A 17326-nucleotide genomic window follows, 5' to 3' on the forward strand; every position below is an offset into this window, starting at 1 on the left:
TCAAGATTCCTAACTACTCTCCCCGAAACTCCAAGTAGGAGGATTCTACAAAGAAAGCAGCAGATTTCGCTATATTCTTCGATGAAAAAGTGAAATCACTTGTAGATCAGGTCGCTCATCCTACCCCTCCAGAGGAGCGCAAATCCTTAGCCATTTGGCAGAACTTTGACCTCATATCTGAAGATGCCCTTCTCAAGTGCATCCTCGAAACAAAGCCCTCCAACCGTTCTCTGGTCCCCATCCCCAGTGCCATTGCCATTGACTTCTATACCCATTCCCTTTCCTATCGGACCACTCTGGTCAACCTCCCCCTCTGTCAAGGCTCCCTTCCTGTCTCCTTCAAAACTGGGCAGGGCACCCCTCTGCCTAAAAAACCGACTGCTGATGCGAATGACCTCAACAACTTCCGCCCCATCACTAACCTACCCTTTCTTGCGAAGATCACAGAAAGATGTGTAGCGAAACAACTCTCTCGTCATATCAAAGACAATGATCTTCTTGACAATTGTCAGTCCGGCTTCATCCAAAACTGCAGCACTGAAACAGCCCTACTGCAAGTGGTTGATGACGCGCTGAGGATACTCGACTCGGGGGATCCTGTCTTCTAATTCTCCTTGACCTTTCTGCAGCCTTTGACACTGTCAATCACAACACCCTCCTCAACACTCTTCAACAGAGAATTGGCATGGAGGGCACTGTGCTTAAATGGTTTGCTTCCTTCCTCTCTGATAGATCCCAAATGATCAAAATAGCGAACAGTCTTTCATCTCCTGTGGCGGTAGGTCAAGGTGTTCCTCAAGGCTCTATACTTGCACCCACATTGTTCAATCTCTATTTAGAACCACTGGGAAATCTCCTAAGTAAATCCGGGATCCACTATCATCTCTATGCAGACGACACTCAAATCTACCTCAAGGTTGCCTCCACTCACGATCTCTCCATCCTAAGCTCCACTCTCGGATCCATTCAAAACTGGATGTCAACTCATCAACTGATTCTGAATCCCTCCAAAACTGAATTCCTCCTCCTCTCCTCCTCACTCTCTCCTCCCCCGGTTCAATCTTGGATGGATCAGATGAATCTACTTAACAATAAACCCATCATTGTCGACAGCACAAAATCCCTTGGTGTCATACTCGACAAAAAACTCAATCTAATCTCCCACATCAATTCCACTGCAAAGTCTGCTCGATACCAACTGCGCCTTCTTTGGGGAATTTGTCGCTTCTTCCCGAAACAGCACCTTGAAACCCTAGTGCAATCGCTGGTCCTCTCCAGACTGGACTACTGCAATTCTCTTCTTACTGGCCTCCCCAAATCCCACTTTGTAGTATGTTGAGTCATGCATACATGAAGAGATGTAGCCGAGGCAGATGTAGATGAGTTGTAGAGTAGGTTTATTTAACCATAAGTTGATTTACAAGAAGAATTATGCTGGAACAAATAGCCCCACCAGGAGCAGCCTCTTAGCTACTCAGCCCATACTCCAACTGCCAACCCTCATACCAGTCACACAAGCATTCCATTCATGTCAATCACACTCACATTCTAACCTGGAACACTCACACTGGCTGAGTAGCTAGATGCAGAGAAGTGCAGCAATATAAATACTAAACACAGAATACTACACACTTGTCCCCCCTTAAATCTGTTCTCCATTCAGCAGCTCGTTTCATTTATGGGGCCAAAAGAAGCGACCACATCACACTGATGTTATCCACCCTCCGCTGGCTTCCCATCGAGGCTAGAGCTATCTACAAGACTGCCTGTATCACCCACAAAGCCTTGCACTCCTCTCCTCGCTACCTGGCGAATAAACTGAAACTCTCTGGAGGCTCTAGACCATCACGTAAAGCGGAAAATCTACTGCTTGAACCTCCCACTTTCAAGAAGGAAAGATCGATGGCCCAATCCTTTTCAGGCTACGCGGTGTAGAATCTGGAACTCCCTTCCGCCTAAGCTCCGGACCACCACCTCCTCCCAGGCCTTCAAAACGGACCTCAAAGTTCTCCTCCTCCAAAGACACCTCCAAAAGTAATTTCACGCCCTCTCTATTAGCTGAAGGAAGACCTCCCATTATTGAAAATTCTATTCTCCATGACTATGGAAGTGCCTTCCCAGTGTGTTCTTGTGGTTGGAGTGTTTGCCATTTATTGCAGTATTATCCTTGTACCTGTGTTTGGTACTTTTGTGTAACATGCACACGCCACTTTTCTCTTGTAACACAATCAATCAATCAATCATACCATTTGTATAGCGCGCTACTCACCCGGAAGGGTCTCAAGGCGCTTAGGGGAGGGGTCCGCTACTGCTCGAACAGCCAGGTCTTGAGTTGTTTCCTGAAGGCGAGATGGTCCTGTGTCAGCCGGAGGTGGATGGGGAGGGAGTTCCATGTCTTGGCTGCCAGGTAGGAGAAGGATCTTCCTCCGGCGGTGGCTCTTCGGATGCGTGGAACGGCGGCGAGGGCGAGGCTTGTAGAACGTAGCTGACGGGTGGGCGTGTAGAAGGTCAGGCGGTCGTTGAGGTACTTGAGGCCCAGGTCGTGGAGAGATTTGTGTGCGTGGGTAAGGAGCCTGAACGTGATCCTTTTGCTGACGGGGAGCCAGTGCAGGTCCCTCAGGTGGCCGGAGATGTGGCTGCGTCGGGGGATGTCCAGGATGAGTCGGGCGGAGGCGTTATGTATGCGCTGGAGTCTTTTCTGTAGTTTGGCTGTGGTTCCCGCGTAGAGGGTGTTCCCCTAGTCCAGTCGGCTGGTGACGAGGGCCTGGGTGACCGTCTTCCTGGTTTCGGTCGGGATCCATCGGAAGATCTTCCGGAGCATACGCAGGGTGTTGAAGCACGATGAGGAGACGGCGTTGACTTGTCTGGTCATCGAGAGAGAAGAGTCCAGGATGAAGCCCAGGTTGCGTGCGTGGTCGGTTGGCTTGGGAGCGGTGCCCAGGGCGGGGGCCACCAGGAGTCGTCCCAGGCGGAGGGCGATGGTCCCAGGATGAGGACTTCCGTCTTGTCTGAGTTCAGTTTCAGGCGGCTGTTCTTCATCCATTCGGCGACGCTTTTCATCCCTTCGTGCAGGCTCGTTCTGGCGGTGGTGGGGTCTCTGGTGAGGGAGAGGATCAGTTGGGTGTCGTCGGCGTAGGAGATGATGTTGAGGTTGTGCTGGCGTGCGATGGTTGCAAGAGGTCTCATGTAGACGTTGAAGAGGGTGGGGCTGAGTGATGATCCTTGTGGTACGCCGCAGATGACTTTAGTGGCCTCGGATTGGAACGGGGGGAGGCGGACTCTCTGCGTTCTTCCGGCGAGGAACGAGCTGATCCACTCCAGAGCCTTCTCTTGGATCCCGATGTTGCTGAGGCGTTGGACTAGAGTGCGGTGGCAGACGGTGTCGAATGCTGCAGAGAGGTCCAGGAGGATGAGGGCCGCTGTTTCCCCGTTGTCGAGCAGGGTTCTGATGTCGTCGGTGGCAGCGATGAGGGCGGTCTCGGTGCTGTGGTTGGCTCGGAAACCGGACTGCGAGGGGTCGAGGGATCCGTTCGTCTCGAGGAAGGCTGCTAGCTGTCTGTTGACGGTCTTCTCGATGACTTTGGCAGGAAAAGGGAGGAGCGAGATGGGGCGGAAGTTCTTGAGGTTGGTGGGGTCCGCTGTTGGTTTCTTCAGTAGGGCGTTGAGCTCGGCATGCTTCCAGCTCTCCGGGAAGGTGGCGGTGTTGAAGGAGGTGTTGATGATGTCCCGGAGTTGGGGTGCGATGATGGAGTCGGCCTTGTTGAAGATGTGGTGGGGGCAGGGGTCGGTCGGAGATCCGGAGTGGATGGTGTTCATCGTGCGGGCTGTGTCTTCGGTGGTCACTGTGGTCCAGGTGCGGAGGGTGGCGGTGGGGGGCGTTGGTTCGGCGGTTGGGTGCGTGGGTGGTGCGTCAAAGCTGTTGTGGATGTCGGCGATCTTGCGGTGGAAGAACGAAGCGAGAGAGTCGCAGAGATCTTGTGAAGGAGTGATGTCGCTGTTTGCTACCTCTCACATTTTGTTGGCTTTTGACACTTGCACAAGTGCCACCATTGCCTACGTAACGTTTGCTCTTATGCCTGAGTGTCTAGCATATATTGCAGTATTATACCTCTAATTGTACTTTGTTTTCTTTTGTAACCTGCACACTTGTCACTTTTTCCTCCTGTAATGCACTGTTTGCTACCTCATGTATTTTGTTTGCTCACAATTGTCACTTTTACCTCATGTAACTCAACGTCTGCTTTTGCAATTTGTTCACTTGTAATTTTCTCCTCATGTATCATTACTGTTCCTATTGTAAAGCGCTCTGACGCCTTCGGGTAAAGTCCGCGCTATATAAAAACGCATAAATAAAAAAATAAAAAAAAAAGACCCTGCACACCACACCACCCCACCCACCCACCCACCTGCACCCATTCACCATCCCCCACCGAGCTGCCAACCACAGAGGCCACCTTGCCCCTATTAGAATAAGCAGGCGAAACAAGAAGTGGGCTAAATGAGTTCCTGCGGTCGGCTACCCCCCCCCCCCAACTCCCCCTTCTCAAAAAACATATGCATGAATAGAGCACTGAGTTCCCTTTTGTATTAAGCGCTATGCAAATAATACTAGAATAGTGCCGCGTAATTTGCTTTTCATGAGGTTTGTTGCACAGTTTACTGTCTCCCCATGCATACTTCTCATATAACTCCAGTGGTCCCTGTTATAGTTTAGTCCCGCCCTGTCATTGATATTTAAAAATCGAATATTCGCTGATGTGAAAAAAAATGTGTTTTGTTTCTTTAAACGACTGTCATGTCCCCGACAGCGAATCTGAGCCGTCCAACAGAAAAAGACTTTCGTTTCCTTTCTCAAATTCAGTAAAAACGAAACCGAAAGCGTTTTGTAGCTGCTCATGTGACCGCGTGAGTCAGTGTCTGTAGATAGGCAGCTCCCGGGCTTCTCTCGGCACTTCCTGGTCTTAGTCGGAGGTGGTGACTGCATTTGCACGGTGAAGCTGGGCCCCGCGGTCCTGTTTTTGAGGAAAAGGGCGGCCGAGGAATGAGGTGTGCGTTTTGCCAGTACCTCTCCCGGGATGTCGCTCCCAAGTTCTGCAGCGAGTGCGGTGCCAGGTTTCCCCTTCCCGCGCGTGGTGCTCCAGGTAAAACACTAACAAATTCTTACGTGTCATAGACTGTGCTAGATTTCAAACTTTTATCGTATCCGAGAAATGTGGCTTTGGTTCCATCCCTTCGCTTAATTTAAGCCGGTGGTTCAGGTGTTGCCACCTGCACTCATTTTTGTGGACGGGCACTAATTTTCCTCATTAGACTTTGAGCCAGAGCAAGAAAGGTAAGAAAACACGAGGGGAAATAATGGGGGGAGGGAGAGGAGATAAAAACGATGGAAACTGTGACAAAGCTTGAAAAGCATAAAAGGAAATAAACCGTGCGTGAGCGAGATAAAGGAGCAGGGAGTGTATGGTGGTGGATAAAAAACGTAAAAATGGGGAATCGCGGCAAAGTATCAGCCACCTACCTACATTTGAAAGCACTGTCGGGGGACTTCTGAGTAAAACATTAGTTGGGCTCCGCACGTACGTTTTTTTTTTTTTTTTTTTTAAATATTGAGCACTGGTCTTGATCAAATGGGTCACCACTGAAGAGGATGCATTTGGTGTGAGCTTTTCGAATTTAGCAGTCCTGTTAACTGGACACTAACAGACCACAAAAATTGCGTTTTTGTTCCATGTGTAGCTTTTTGCCCAGTTGTTCTGCCTTATTAATTATGCTTCATTACGGACATGTTGTTAATAGCTAATGAGACTGCGTTTATTCATGTGAGGGTGACAACAGAAAACTACTTATGTGACTAAAAGTTAGGGTGCAGTGATGTTTGGTCACCTCATTTGAGTCACTTGCGAGCTGCATATTGAGTTGCCAGGGTGAAAGTTGAAGACACAGGGATTCGATAATTAACTAATAAGCACTTGACACAACAGCTATACACAAGGGTCTGTCACAGTGCTTAGTTTGCAAGAGAATAACTGCCGGTTCCTAAAGCTCCGCTCAGAAGCCCGCAGCAGTCACCGGTGCAGCAAACACCAAGGCTAGAATTCATCTCCTGCCTCAATAATTGACTACCACACATTTTCGGCCCCTCTATGTCACTGTTACACATTACTTCTTCGGGCTTCGCTGTGCAGAATAAACAGACCAATATACGAGGAAAAAAGGTAGATTTGTTAGGGGCCACAGCTGAACGTTACAAAACGATACATTAACATCAAACAACCCCACCTCACTAATACAGTAAGTCACTCTGACCCTTCACACTCTTAAACCCCTCTCCCAACAAAAGATCCCATAATCCAACATCCCCCCCCCCCTTTTGGCGTTCACCGCCCTCTCATCTGACCAGTCCTTGAAAAATCATAAAAATTTTACCAGACCTTGTAGCCTACAAGGTCTGGTAACATTTTTATGATTTTTCAAGTTGTAGGTCTAGGGATTTAAATAAGCTACTCGACCTCTTGACCCAAATCTGGTTTCTAACTATGTGATCGTGGGCAAAAAATGTGATTCATTGAGCCGCCAGTTTCTTGATTATAACATATGACAGCACCTTTAAACGTGCGAGTTCAGTATGTCTGCGGTTCCAAAAACTATGTTTGATTTAATAGACGAAACTTTTTTTCCATATATAATACAAATCCAGCCACATATAGGATACACATAACCCCTGCCTTGCCTCTTAGTTCATTAACAGCATTTTTGTCAGGTGGGGGCAGGAATGTTTCTCAAATCATGTTTACAAACCAGCACTTTTAATAATGTACATAACTAAAGCATGAAGTGGTAGCACACTGTAATTTGTAATCAGCAGATTTTACATCAAAATGGCCACAAACTTTCCCACTGACGTGCAGCTTTTCTGATAAAACTATATAGTGCACAAACAATAATGTTTGGAAGTAGAGTTTCTGCAAATATGTGTCATTTGTTCATCACCAAATAAAGTGTTATGGTTTGTTTTGCTCTTATTTAATTCTTTGTTTGCATAACACTTCTTAATTACCCAAAAAAATTGCTTTTGTAATTCCTGATAAATTTGTAATATTAATTTACAGACTATTTAAATGTTGTGTTTGAGAAAAATGACTAACCTCTTCAGACTGCTCACTTTACAAAAACCTCTAACTCTAGCAAGAAAGAGAAAAATAAACCACATTTTCCAAGCAGCAATTAGTTAAAAGACAAACTGATATTTGGCCTCTTTCCTTGCACAGACAGTAAATGTGTCAAGATAAAAACATTTCATGGCATCTTTAAGGCTCATTCCTTTCTTTTTATTTTATAGAGTTTTATATATCACGAACGAGACTCAAGACATCGGTTATCGGAGCGCTTTACATGAGCACCAGTTTCGTTACAGATGGACACGTTCATTTTTGTTAGGCACAGGGAGATTAAGTGATTTGCCTAGAATCACAGGATGTTGTGCGTTGTTGCTAGTTCTCAAACCTGGTTCCACAGCTTAGAGGGTGACCGCTCTGGCTGTAAGGCTACATCCTCTCCCTTTCTGTTTGAACAGAACACCTGTTCCTTTCCTTCCTTAGTTTACTTGCCAGGTGGGACTAGTAGCTGCTAAAAATAGCTCGACCTGATGACATTTTCTCGCAATTGCAAGTGGGCGAGTAGATTTTTCGAGGCCTATTGACCCCAGCATGACTCTCCTGTACTCTTTCTTCCGTGGTTCCTCTGGTAAGTCTCTAGCCCTTCCGAGCTAATGTGTGAGCCCTCAACTTGCCTGCCTCCCTCCCTGGAAAACCCTGAGCAAGAGGTTTTCCTGCTCACCAATGTCAAAACGTCAGTCGTCATTATTGCCAGTTTGTCACTCCAACAACTGTTACCTGCTCTTTTTACAACCAGGCTGTCGCTCTGACAGCCTCTCATTTGCTCCTGTACAAGACAGAACACAAGAAACTAGCATTTGCAATGCAATAGGTCCTGCATTTACTGAACTCTCGAAAATGAAAGACCTTCTGCATTGCAAATCGTTGTTTGCAATTCACCCCGTGCATTCACTTTATTGGCGGCCGTGCCCCTTTCCTTTGATGCGGCTCGTCTAAAGAAAGTGGGGTGGCCGCAATTAACGTGAAAGCGCCGCATGGGGAGCTTTTACAAGCAAAAGTTAAAAAAAAGAAAAAACCTGCGGCTACGTTGGGCTCTGCAAATAAACCAAAGGCGCTATGGAAAAAATAAATTAAGTCCTACGAATGATCGTAACCCGCAAGCTTGCAAGGAAAACCATTCTACAAAATAGTCCTAGGAGGCTGTAATTAATGTCTACCGAGCAACAACACAGTTAACAGGGATGTCACCATGGGCGGTTTACAAATTAAGACAAGGCGGTACTAAGAAGGGACAACCAAGCCTATTAACGAATCAGAAGCTAGCATTTACAAAGGGCAATGACACAAGCCAATTAAAAATATGGGCGGAGAGTGTGCAAAGCTTCACCTCCATACCTGGAATACAGCATGCCTTGCAGAGCAGCACATGCGCTGCCCAAGCTCAACCTATACAAGCATTTACAACGCAATAGGTCTCGCAATGACATTATTTTGAGCTATTGACGTTGGAAATGACAATGTGGTCGCCACTTTTAATCTGTTACATCCACCATTTACACGCAGGAGCTAAACAATAAGGTGTAGCTGTGGGTGATAGACATTAAATTGTTGTAGCGTTAATTACAATACAATGACCCCCCTTTTTTTTTTTTTTTTGCTTTTAGCTTTGCTCTGCCGGTTCTATCAGGGGTGCAAGGAGGCTTTTGTACCCGTTCTGAATTTGTCATCAATCACCTGTCACCTGTGCTAAAGATTGCGTTGGACATTTTTGACATTTTTGAGGGGGGGGGGGAAAAACCTGGATTTTTCTTAAAAAAAAAAAAAAAAGCCCAACACACTACAATGCGAGAGGGGCCTCGGCGGAAAACCCGAGAGCGCTACCCTCGGTGCCTAAATATCCCTACACGATAGCAGTTGGCGGAGGGAGAGATAAAAATCTCTATATCGTGCTCCTTGAATATCGCAACTAAACTTAAGGGGTCCCTCAAGTGCTTTCAATCTGACAGGCAGCAGGTGCAAATAAAACGAAATCTTGAAAGTAATATCATTAGACTCATTCCTCTGTGCCAATTGAATCACAATCGAAACGCACAAGAACGGCGCATCACATTGAGTCTTTTGAGGACCCTCCTACTGTGGATTTGCTGTTTTGCTTTTCGCCCACCTACCTAATTGCTGCCATTGACCTCCGGTCTTCGTGGGGGACCTTCTACCTCGCCGGACCCGCTTCGCGAGTCCCGCAGCGCCACGCATCTACCCGGAGCTGTTCTCGGAGAGGAGAGCAGCAGCTGAGGATACCTCAGGGCGCGTTGTGTTGCCGGCAGGGCTGCGAGCTTCGAAGCAGGGACTCCAGCTACCAGGAGTCCCTGCGAGCCCCATTGGCCACACCTGGGCTGCTCTCCCTGCTGGCCCCGCCCCCCGCCCGCGGAGTGAAAAGCGGGCTTGGAGTTCTTGCCTGTGGGACCCTCCTACTGTGGATTTGCCGTTTTGCTTTTCGCCCACCTACCTAATTGCTGCCATTGACCTCCGGTCTTCGTGGGGGACCTTCTACCTCGCCGGACCCGCTTCGCGGGTCCCGCAGCGCCACGCATCTACCCGGAGCTGTTCTCGGAGAGGAGAGCAGCAGCTGAGAATACCTCGGGGCGCGTTGTGTTGCCGGCAGGGCTGCGTGCTTCGAAGCAGGGACTCCAGCTACCAGGAGTCCCTGCGAGCCCCATTGGCCACACCTGGGCTGCACTCCCTGCTGGCCCCGCCCACAATCTCTCCTCATTACTATCAAAAGGAGGGCTGTTGGCCGCTGCGCGGGAGTGCGGCCGGGAGAAGCCCGGGACAAGGGCGGGACAGTCTTAGACAGTCTTAGACAGTCTTAGACAGTCTTAGACAGTCTTAGACAGTCTTAGACAGTCTTAGACAGTCTTAGACAGTCTTAGACAGTCCTAGACAGTCCTAGACAGTCCTAGACAGTCCTAGACAGTCCTAGACAGTCCTAGACTGACCGGGACTGGTCTGGGCAGGCCACTCTGTTCGTGCTACTACCAAAGCAAGCTGTCAGAAGTAAGACTATACCATCTATTGTTTGAAAACTGTCATCACGAGCTCGCATTCAGCACGCACTTATTTGGTTATTTGCTTGTGTAGTGCCGTAGAGTTTAATATCATTGGAGAATATGTCAAAGAGAAATGCCCATAGAGCTACAGTCGCTTAATACCATGGACAATTATATGGTGCAAGTGGTCAATAAAATAAACTGCAAAGAAGACAATCGCTAGGTGTGAGTCAATCTCCTGTCCTTCTTGCAGTGAGCCCCTCCACCAGCACGCAAATGTCTGATATATTATTGCAAGACCTCAGTACGAACATCCCAGATATCAATCTACTTGACATTGAGAACCATGACCAAAGTGTAGATCCGCTGGCCGACGCGGAGACAAATGCAGAGTCTGACCCCGAACCTCATGTGGAATTTATAGCGGAGTAATCCCCACCCTCAGCGCCTGTGACTAGGGCAGTGAGAACCTGCAGAAAAACCCAACCCAAATGAGGGGGGCCACGAACAGGGAGGAATAGGACTGCTTCCCCACTGAAGTCTAAGGGGAAAAAACCGGAGCATGAGGAAGATAACCTGAGACAAATCATAGAAGATGACCTATTTAATAGGATTGCGGACATGATAGATCTTAAGATAATAACCATCATTAAGCCACTGATTGGGAAAATTGATAAGCTAACTGCAGAAGTGAAAAGGATGGGAGGTCTGCAAAGTAAGTTAGCAGAAGAATTAGAGAACGTAGTAACTATTGTCACCAAACCAGTAGATACTACGAAGGGAAATAATGGGGGAGAAATAGTAGTAGACGAAGGACTGTCAGAGACTATCCCGCCAGGTCAGGCACCATCAGTTGTACTTAGCCAGGAAATAGCGAGTGAGGCCCCCATACTCCCTTCTACTGTCCCAATACCGCCACCCCTAGGGTATGACCCCTCGCAATTTATAGTGGAAGCATCACCATTGGTACTGGTACTGGCTAATGTAACCATCTTACTCCCTGGCCAGACAGAATCTAGTTCATCCCTGACAAGCAAGGCGTTATACTGGTTGACAAGCAACATGCAGATGACACAGCATGGGAAAGAACAGTTGGCAGGGGAAATTGTAATGGCGAGGAGGATGACATGAATAGGGAACAAGCAAAAAAAGTTTAAGGGGGACTGCGTAGTGTTAAATTTCTCAAACGCAGACGTGCTCCCAAATGTCCTATCAAATATATTCCCCCCCCAACGAAGAAGTGGTTCCATAATCCCTCTTACCCTAAAATTCTTCTATAGTGAGCAGCAAAACGCGATCCAGCCAAACATCCCAAGATCAGGGTGGTCTACAAGAAGCAATAGATGGGGTGGGGCCTTAGACCTATACTTAGTGATTATGGTATTGGTCTAGCAAATAGATGTGGCACAGGGCCAGGTGACCATCAGAATGTTTCCTTTGCCAGGACCCCCAGAGCACACTGGAATACAATGAATAGGTGGGGGTTGGGTGACCCGCTAAATGACTGTGGGAATTGTGGAAATGGCCTTGGAGCCTGGCCAGATGATGAACAGTTTCCAATGCGTCCCAATACCCCACTACCCAGGTGGAATGCTGTAACAAATGGATGGGGACTGGGGGCCCCAACCTATGATTGGGGGTTTGGCACAGCGAATAGGTTTGGAGTCTTGGCAAATTTAAATGATTGCGATTGACGTATGGGGGGTCCAAATACAACAACAAAAGGAACAAGGGTCCCATACATAACAAGTATCCCCAAAGATAGGGGCAGAGGTCCTAGAAATGGTAATAAAATGAATGAGACTATAAGTTTGGAAGGCCGTAAAGCGCAAGTTGCCCCAGAAAGGGAAATTGTTCCTGCCCATATTCCGGTAGAGATTGTTGGTGGCTCCCTTACTGAGCATGTTAGTGTTGTTGAGAATGATATCACCCACGAGCTGCCAAACGCAGCAGAGATAGCGGGTAACTTCTCGGCTAAGGGAAGCCACCATCTACGAGCAGAAGAGGGGGTACCCATGGCCGACCTTGCGGAGAAGAGTATTGTAGAATCCTGCAAGATACTAAGCTGGAACGTAGCGGGCCTCAATTCCAAATGTAACGATAAGGAATGGTCAAGCTTTGTTGTCAGACACAATATTATTGCCTTCCAAGAAACCTGGGATACAACTGCAAACCTCTGGTGGGATGGGTACACTAGCTTCGCCAAGGCAGCCACTCCTAGCAGCATGGGCAGAGCTAAGGGAGGTCTGTTAATGTTATTCTCCCTAGAATTGAAGGGCTCCCTAAAACAGATTAGCACTGACTCGCACAACATCCTCATTGTTGAGAGAGAGATCAACCCCGCTAGGAGATAACTATATATTAATTTTTACAATTCAGGGAATAGGGGCAATAACGGCAGTAATATCGCCACCTTAGACGCTATACTAAGGTCAGGCAGGCAGAACACATAGCTTGATATAGAGTACATCTTATTAGGCGATTTTAACATTCATCCCTGCATGCTAGCATGCAGTTTAAGTAACAATGAATGGGGTGAAGACCTCATGGGACCTCACTTCGAACACACCACAGACGGAGAGGAGCTAGAAGAGTTTCTGGCAAATTTCAATCTGTTTGAACCAGAGGGCGAGCCAAGAATAGCTACATTTACTGGCACAAATCCTGGAACCATAATCGATTACATCTTCACCACACAAGGTTTTTTAAACCAGGTGATTTCCTATCGCACTGTGCCTTCTCACTACAGCGACCACAACCCCGTTCTACTTGAAGTGGCTTGGGGAGATGATATGGGGCCAAATCCGGGGAAAGCGAGAAGGGCTAACACTTTGCGTACCTCTGGTCAAGGTAGGAGAGTCAAGTGGGCTAAGGTGGTCCCAGAAAATTTCTATGCGGAGGTTCTTCCGAAAATTAAGGTACAGGTTGAGGTGTGTCAGAATCCTTGTGCCCTGGGTTGTGAAATTATAGGGGCCTTTGAGTCGATCTGTGGGCAGGTGGCGCAGGATCTCTTGGCTAAACCAAGGAAAGGAGCACCGAATAAGAAGCGTTGGTTTGACACTGCATGTTCCAATGCACACAGGTCTCTGATGATAGCCCTGAAAAAAGTACCAAGGGTAAATGACGAGATTGTAAGGTTAAGGAAAATCTACAAGTCAGCCATTAAAACTAGAAAAGACAGTATTAAACGGGAAGCCTGGGAAAATCTTCTATCCATGGCTGTCCTGAAGGACAGTCGGAAATTTTGGAAAATTATCAAACAACCATTCTTTTCCGACCAAATTAATGAGGCCATGGACTGTGTCATCCCAGATGACAAGTGGTTGTCCCATTTCAAAAATGTGTATGGGGAAAATGATCAGGTAATCCAAGATGCCTTGCCGGTCACCCTAGACGCCACTCCAATATATTTTTACAGCACAGAAGTGGAGAAAGCTATTCTGGCCACAACCAAGCACAAGGCCCCGGGCCCCGATGGGGTGCCAGCTGACTTTTTCTTACATTCCCCGAAGCTGTGGGCAGAGGTATTGGCCAATGTTTTTACTGCCGTTAATAGTAACCCTACACCAGCCTCCTGGGACATTTCAACCATAGTCCCCATTTTTAAAAAGGGCCAGGGTGTTATAGGCCCATATCCCTCTTGGACTCGTCGGTGAAGATCTTAGGTAGAGTCCTTTTGTCTAGGTTGAGGGAAAATGTCGAGTATTGTGGAGGGTTGTCTGAGATCCAGTACGGGTTCAGAGAAAGGAAAGGCACAATCGAGCAATGCTCTAACTTGCACCTGCTCATATCTAAGTACACGGTGGCCAAGGAGGGGTCCCTATTTCTAGCATTTATGGACCTCTCCTCGGCCTTCGATTTGGTGAACAGGGCAAAGTTATGGACGATCTTGCTGAGGATAGGGATCGACGAGGCATTGGTAAGATTTATGGCTTCCTTACACCAGGAGCTTTTCACAGCCGTACGGGTCACAAATGAGGGTAGGTGCACATCCCTTTTCAAATCCTTGAAGGGGGTAAGGCAGGGCTGTATTCTGGCCCCCTTGCTGTTTACCATTTATATTAACGGTTTGGGTGAACACCTGGAGGAGAAGGAAGTCGACGTTCCGCGTGCAGGAGCTGTTAAGATTCCAGCGCTCCTGTACGCGGACGACGCCGTGCTAATTGCGTGCACGGGTGTCGGCCTCCAACGCCTCTTAAATGCCTTTGGCACATTTATGGAACAGCTTGACTTAAAAATAAACACTAGCAAGTCGCATACCGTGGTGGTGGGACGAGAAAGCAGTAAGAGGAGATCTAAATCCTTCACGTGTAGAGGGGATATGGTTTCCAGAGTCTCCACGTTTCCCTACTTGGGGGTCCTTTTTGATCAGAGAGGAACCTGGGGTCCGCAAGTGAGGGCGAAGAGGTTGGCGGTTATTAGATCTTCGTCTGCCCTCATGGGTTTTGCGGGTAGGTTGGGCGCAAGGCCAATGGAAGCGATGTTAAAAATCTATAAGAGCAAATCCGTCGCTGTGGCATTATATGGTTCACCACTCTGGGGCTACGTAAACGTGGAACCAATCCAGAGAGCGGAGAATAGATTTATACGTACACTCCTCTCTCTGCCGCAGTCAACCCCAACCTACTCTATCCACATGGAGGTGGGTTTAGATTTTCTAACTGACGGGTTGAACATGGCTCCCCTGATCTTTTGGATAAAGACGTGGCTCAATGAAGACCTCCCACTGAATCATAAGATCATGTCCGACGTCTTGTCCCTAGACCATTTTAAAAAGATTCCTTGGCTGGCCTATCTGTCGAAGGCATTCTCAGACTTGGGGCGACCTGAGCTTTTTACTTCCCCCCCAAGACATCAAGGTCCAAGATATTGACCTTGTTAAAAAGCACTTTATGGGGAGAGTAAGAGCATCCCGTGAGGAAAGGGAGTTAGTGAAACCATCAGTAAGGGGTCATTATTTACTCGTTAACTCATTCTCTTTAGCACCTTATCTTGGTTTCGTTACAATCCCATTCCATAGGTTTCTTTGAACTAAGTTCAGGTTCAATTTGTTACATTTTTATTTAGGCACTTTTAAAACATGGGAAAACCCGGAACTAGCTTCACCCTGCAGCTGTGATCATTTTTCATTTCAAGACACTATGCATTTTGTTATGTTTTGTGGGTTTTATTCAGAACCAAGGAAAAAATATCTGGTATCAGTTTTGAAGGAGGCGGGCTTCACGCAAGTGAGACCGGCCTTGCTCTTTTTACAATCATTGATTAACCCACGTATTACTTTTTGTATAGCCAATTTCTTGGTAGCTGCAGCTAGATTGAAAAAACACACCCATTAGATCCATTGTTATTCCTTTTTAACTTTGGCAGGCCTAGTTTTGTCTTAATGTAATTGATTGATTGATTTTATGGTCATATCTTAATATGTATGAAATGTTCCTAAACTTTCTGTATGAAATGTTTTTAATCTCTTTGTATGACTTTTAATTAAGTCAAATAAAGAAAATTTGATTTGAGTCTTTTGAGTGTAGTAGAAGAATTGACAAAACTGGCTAACTCAGGGCGTGGATTAGTCGCATTGCAACCAGCTCAAATAGCCCATACATTATCAATTGAGCAGAACAAAAAGAACAAATCTAACAAGCAGATTATAGGGAAAGAAGAAACAGTGAAAATGCAGGAAATGGGCACAGAAAAAGTGGAGAGTATTCAGTGTGATCAGATGGAATCACGTGATCTAATTGCAGTGCCTGATCTACCCGATCCACCTATGCCCCGATCAAACACCCTGGATGTCATGAGTACCCAATGTATTGAAGAATCTGAACTTGACGAGCAGATACATAAGGCACATGAGGCACAAGAATCGGATAATGCCCAATTACTAAAGCCATTACAGCCATTGCAGCAACGACGAGAGACTAGAGGAGCTAAAGCAAGGGAAGCAAAACATAAGGATCAAGGACAAGCCAAAGGAAAAGATAGAGAAAAAGATAACGAAAAGGAGAAGGACAGAGGAAATAAAAAGGGTCCAGAAAAAGAGAAAAATGAAGACCAAGACAAGGACAAAGGTGTCATCCAGAGCTGCAGTGAGCAACAGGGAGACCATGATAAATCTAAAAAGGAGAAGAAGAGTGATAAATATACAGTTAAAGGTAATGGCATAGAAATAGAGAAAAGGAAAGATAAAGTCAAGGAGAGAAACAAGGAGAAGGAGAGGGAGAAAGACATTGAAGCCGCTGGAATTAATGGCAAAAAAAGCTAAACGGTTACAAACCATCAAGGATTTGAAAGCAAATGCAAAAGCAACCTCGACGGGACAACCAACTACTTCGCAGCCTAGTATATTAAACATCTTTAGCCCACTGCCCAAAGCCCAAAGCTGGGGCAAATAAAGGGCCAAGTCCAGGGCTAGTGGTTCTGGATTCAATGATAAAAAACGGGACAACCCAAAAACTTGCTCAGGGGATGAACCCTCATGTAACATCGAATCCTCCAACGGACAAACTGCCTTCGCCAGAAACTGATTCACACTCGGATGAATCTGAAGCAGATATATACGAAACTGGCATATCAACTTCTAGTGAGGCAAGCAATGTAAACAAGGAACAAGACCAAGAAGTATCAACCCAGGAAATATCAGGTTGTCCAGGCACAAGGAACATAAGCAATCATGAGCAAGGAAATACACCTAGGGGGAAAAAACTAGAGAAAAGAAGAATAAGGAATAAAAGATTAAATAAAAGTACCTATGCAGAAACAACCGATCAAGGAAGTAACCCAGAATCCATCAATCCCCGAAAAATCAAAAAACCCAAAAATAAATTAAAGGGGGAAAACATACTGGCTCAAGAAAGCGAGGAGGATCCAACTGGGGACATCTCTCAATATGATAAAGAAATAGGAGAAGTGGCCGAGCCATCACTAAAAGATATATTAAGCTAAAAAAAACTGCATAAAGATGTTAAAATGGAAACCCAAAAGCAGCATTCAGCCATACAATGTTTGCAAGGCGCTGTAAATAAGGTGGGAAGTACATGTATAGAGATATCTGAAAGAATGGTGTCAGTTGAATCACAAACCATCTTGAGAACGATGTTACTTACCTTCAAAAGCAGGAAAAAAACCAAGAAGGAATCATACAGGATCTACTGATAAAGGTCGAGG

At 46.6% G+C, this 17326-nt stretch overlaps 1 protein-coding gene across 2 annotated transcripts in view; it reads left to right on the top strand.

Moving 5' to 3' along the window:
• Positions 1-4970: 4970 nt before the first annotated feature.
• RNF213 (ring finger protein 213) overlaps positions 4971-17326 on the top strand; it is a 2973532-nt gene continuing 2961176 nt past the window's right edge. For both annotated transcript variants that reach the window (XM_078654076.1, XM_078654077.1), the window contains exon 1: positions 4971-5141. In XM_078654076.1, coding sequence (XP_078510202.1) covers positions 5042-5141 — 100 coding nt within the window. In that variant the 5' untranslated portion in view covers positions 4971-5041. The remainder of the gene's footprint in view (positions 5142-17326) is intronic.

The sequence above is a fragment of the Lissotriton helveticus genome, chromosome 7 (assembly GCF_964261635.1).
Source record: "Lissotriton helveticus chromosome 7, aLisHel1.1, whole genome shotgun sequence".
NCBI classification, from domain to species: domain Eukaryota; kingdom Metazoa; phylum Chordata; class Amphibia; order Caudata; family Salamandridae; genus Lissotriton; species Lissotriton helveticus.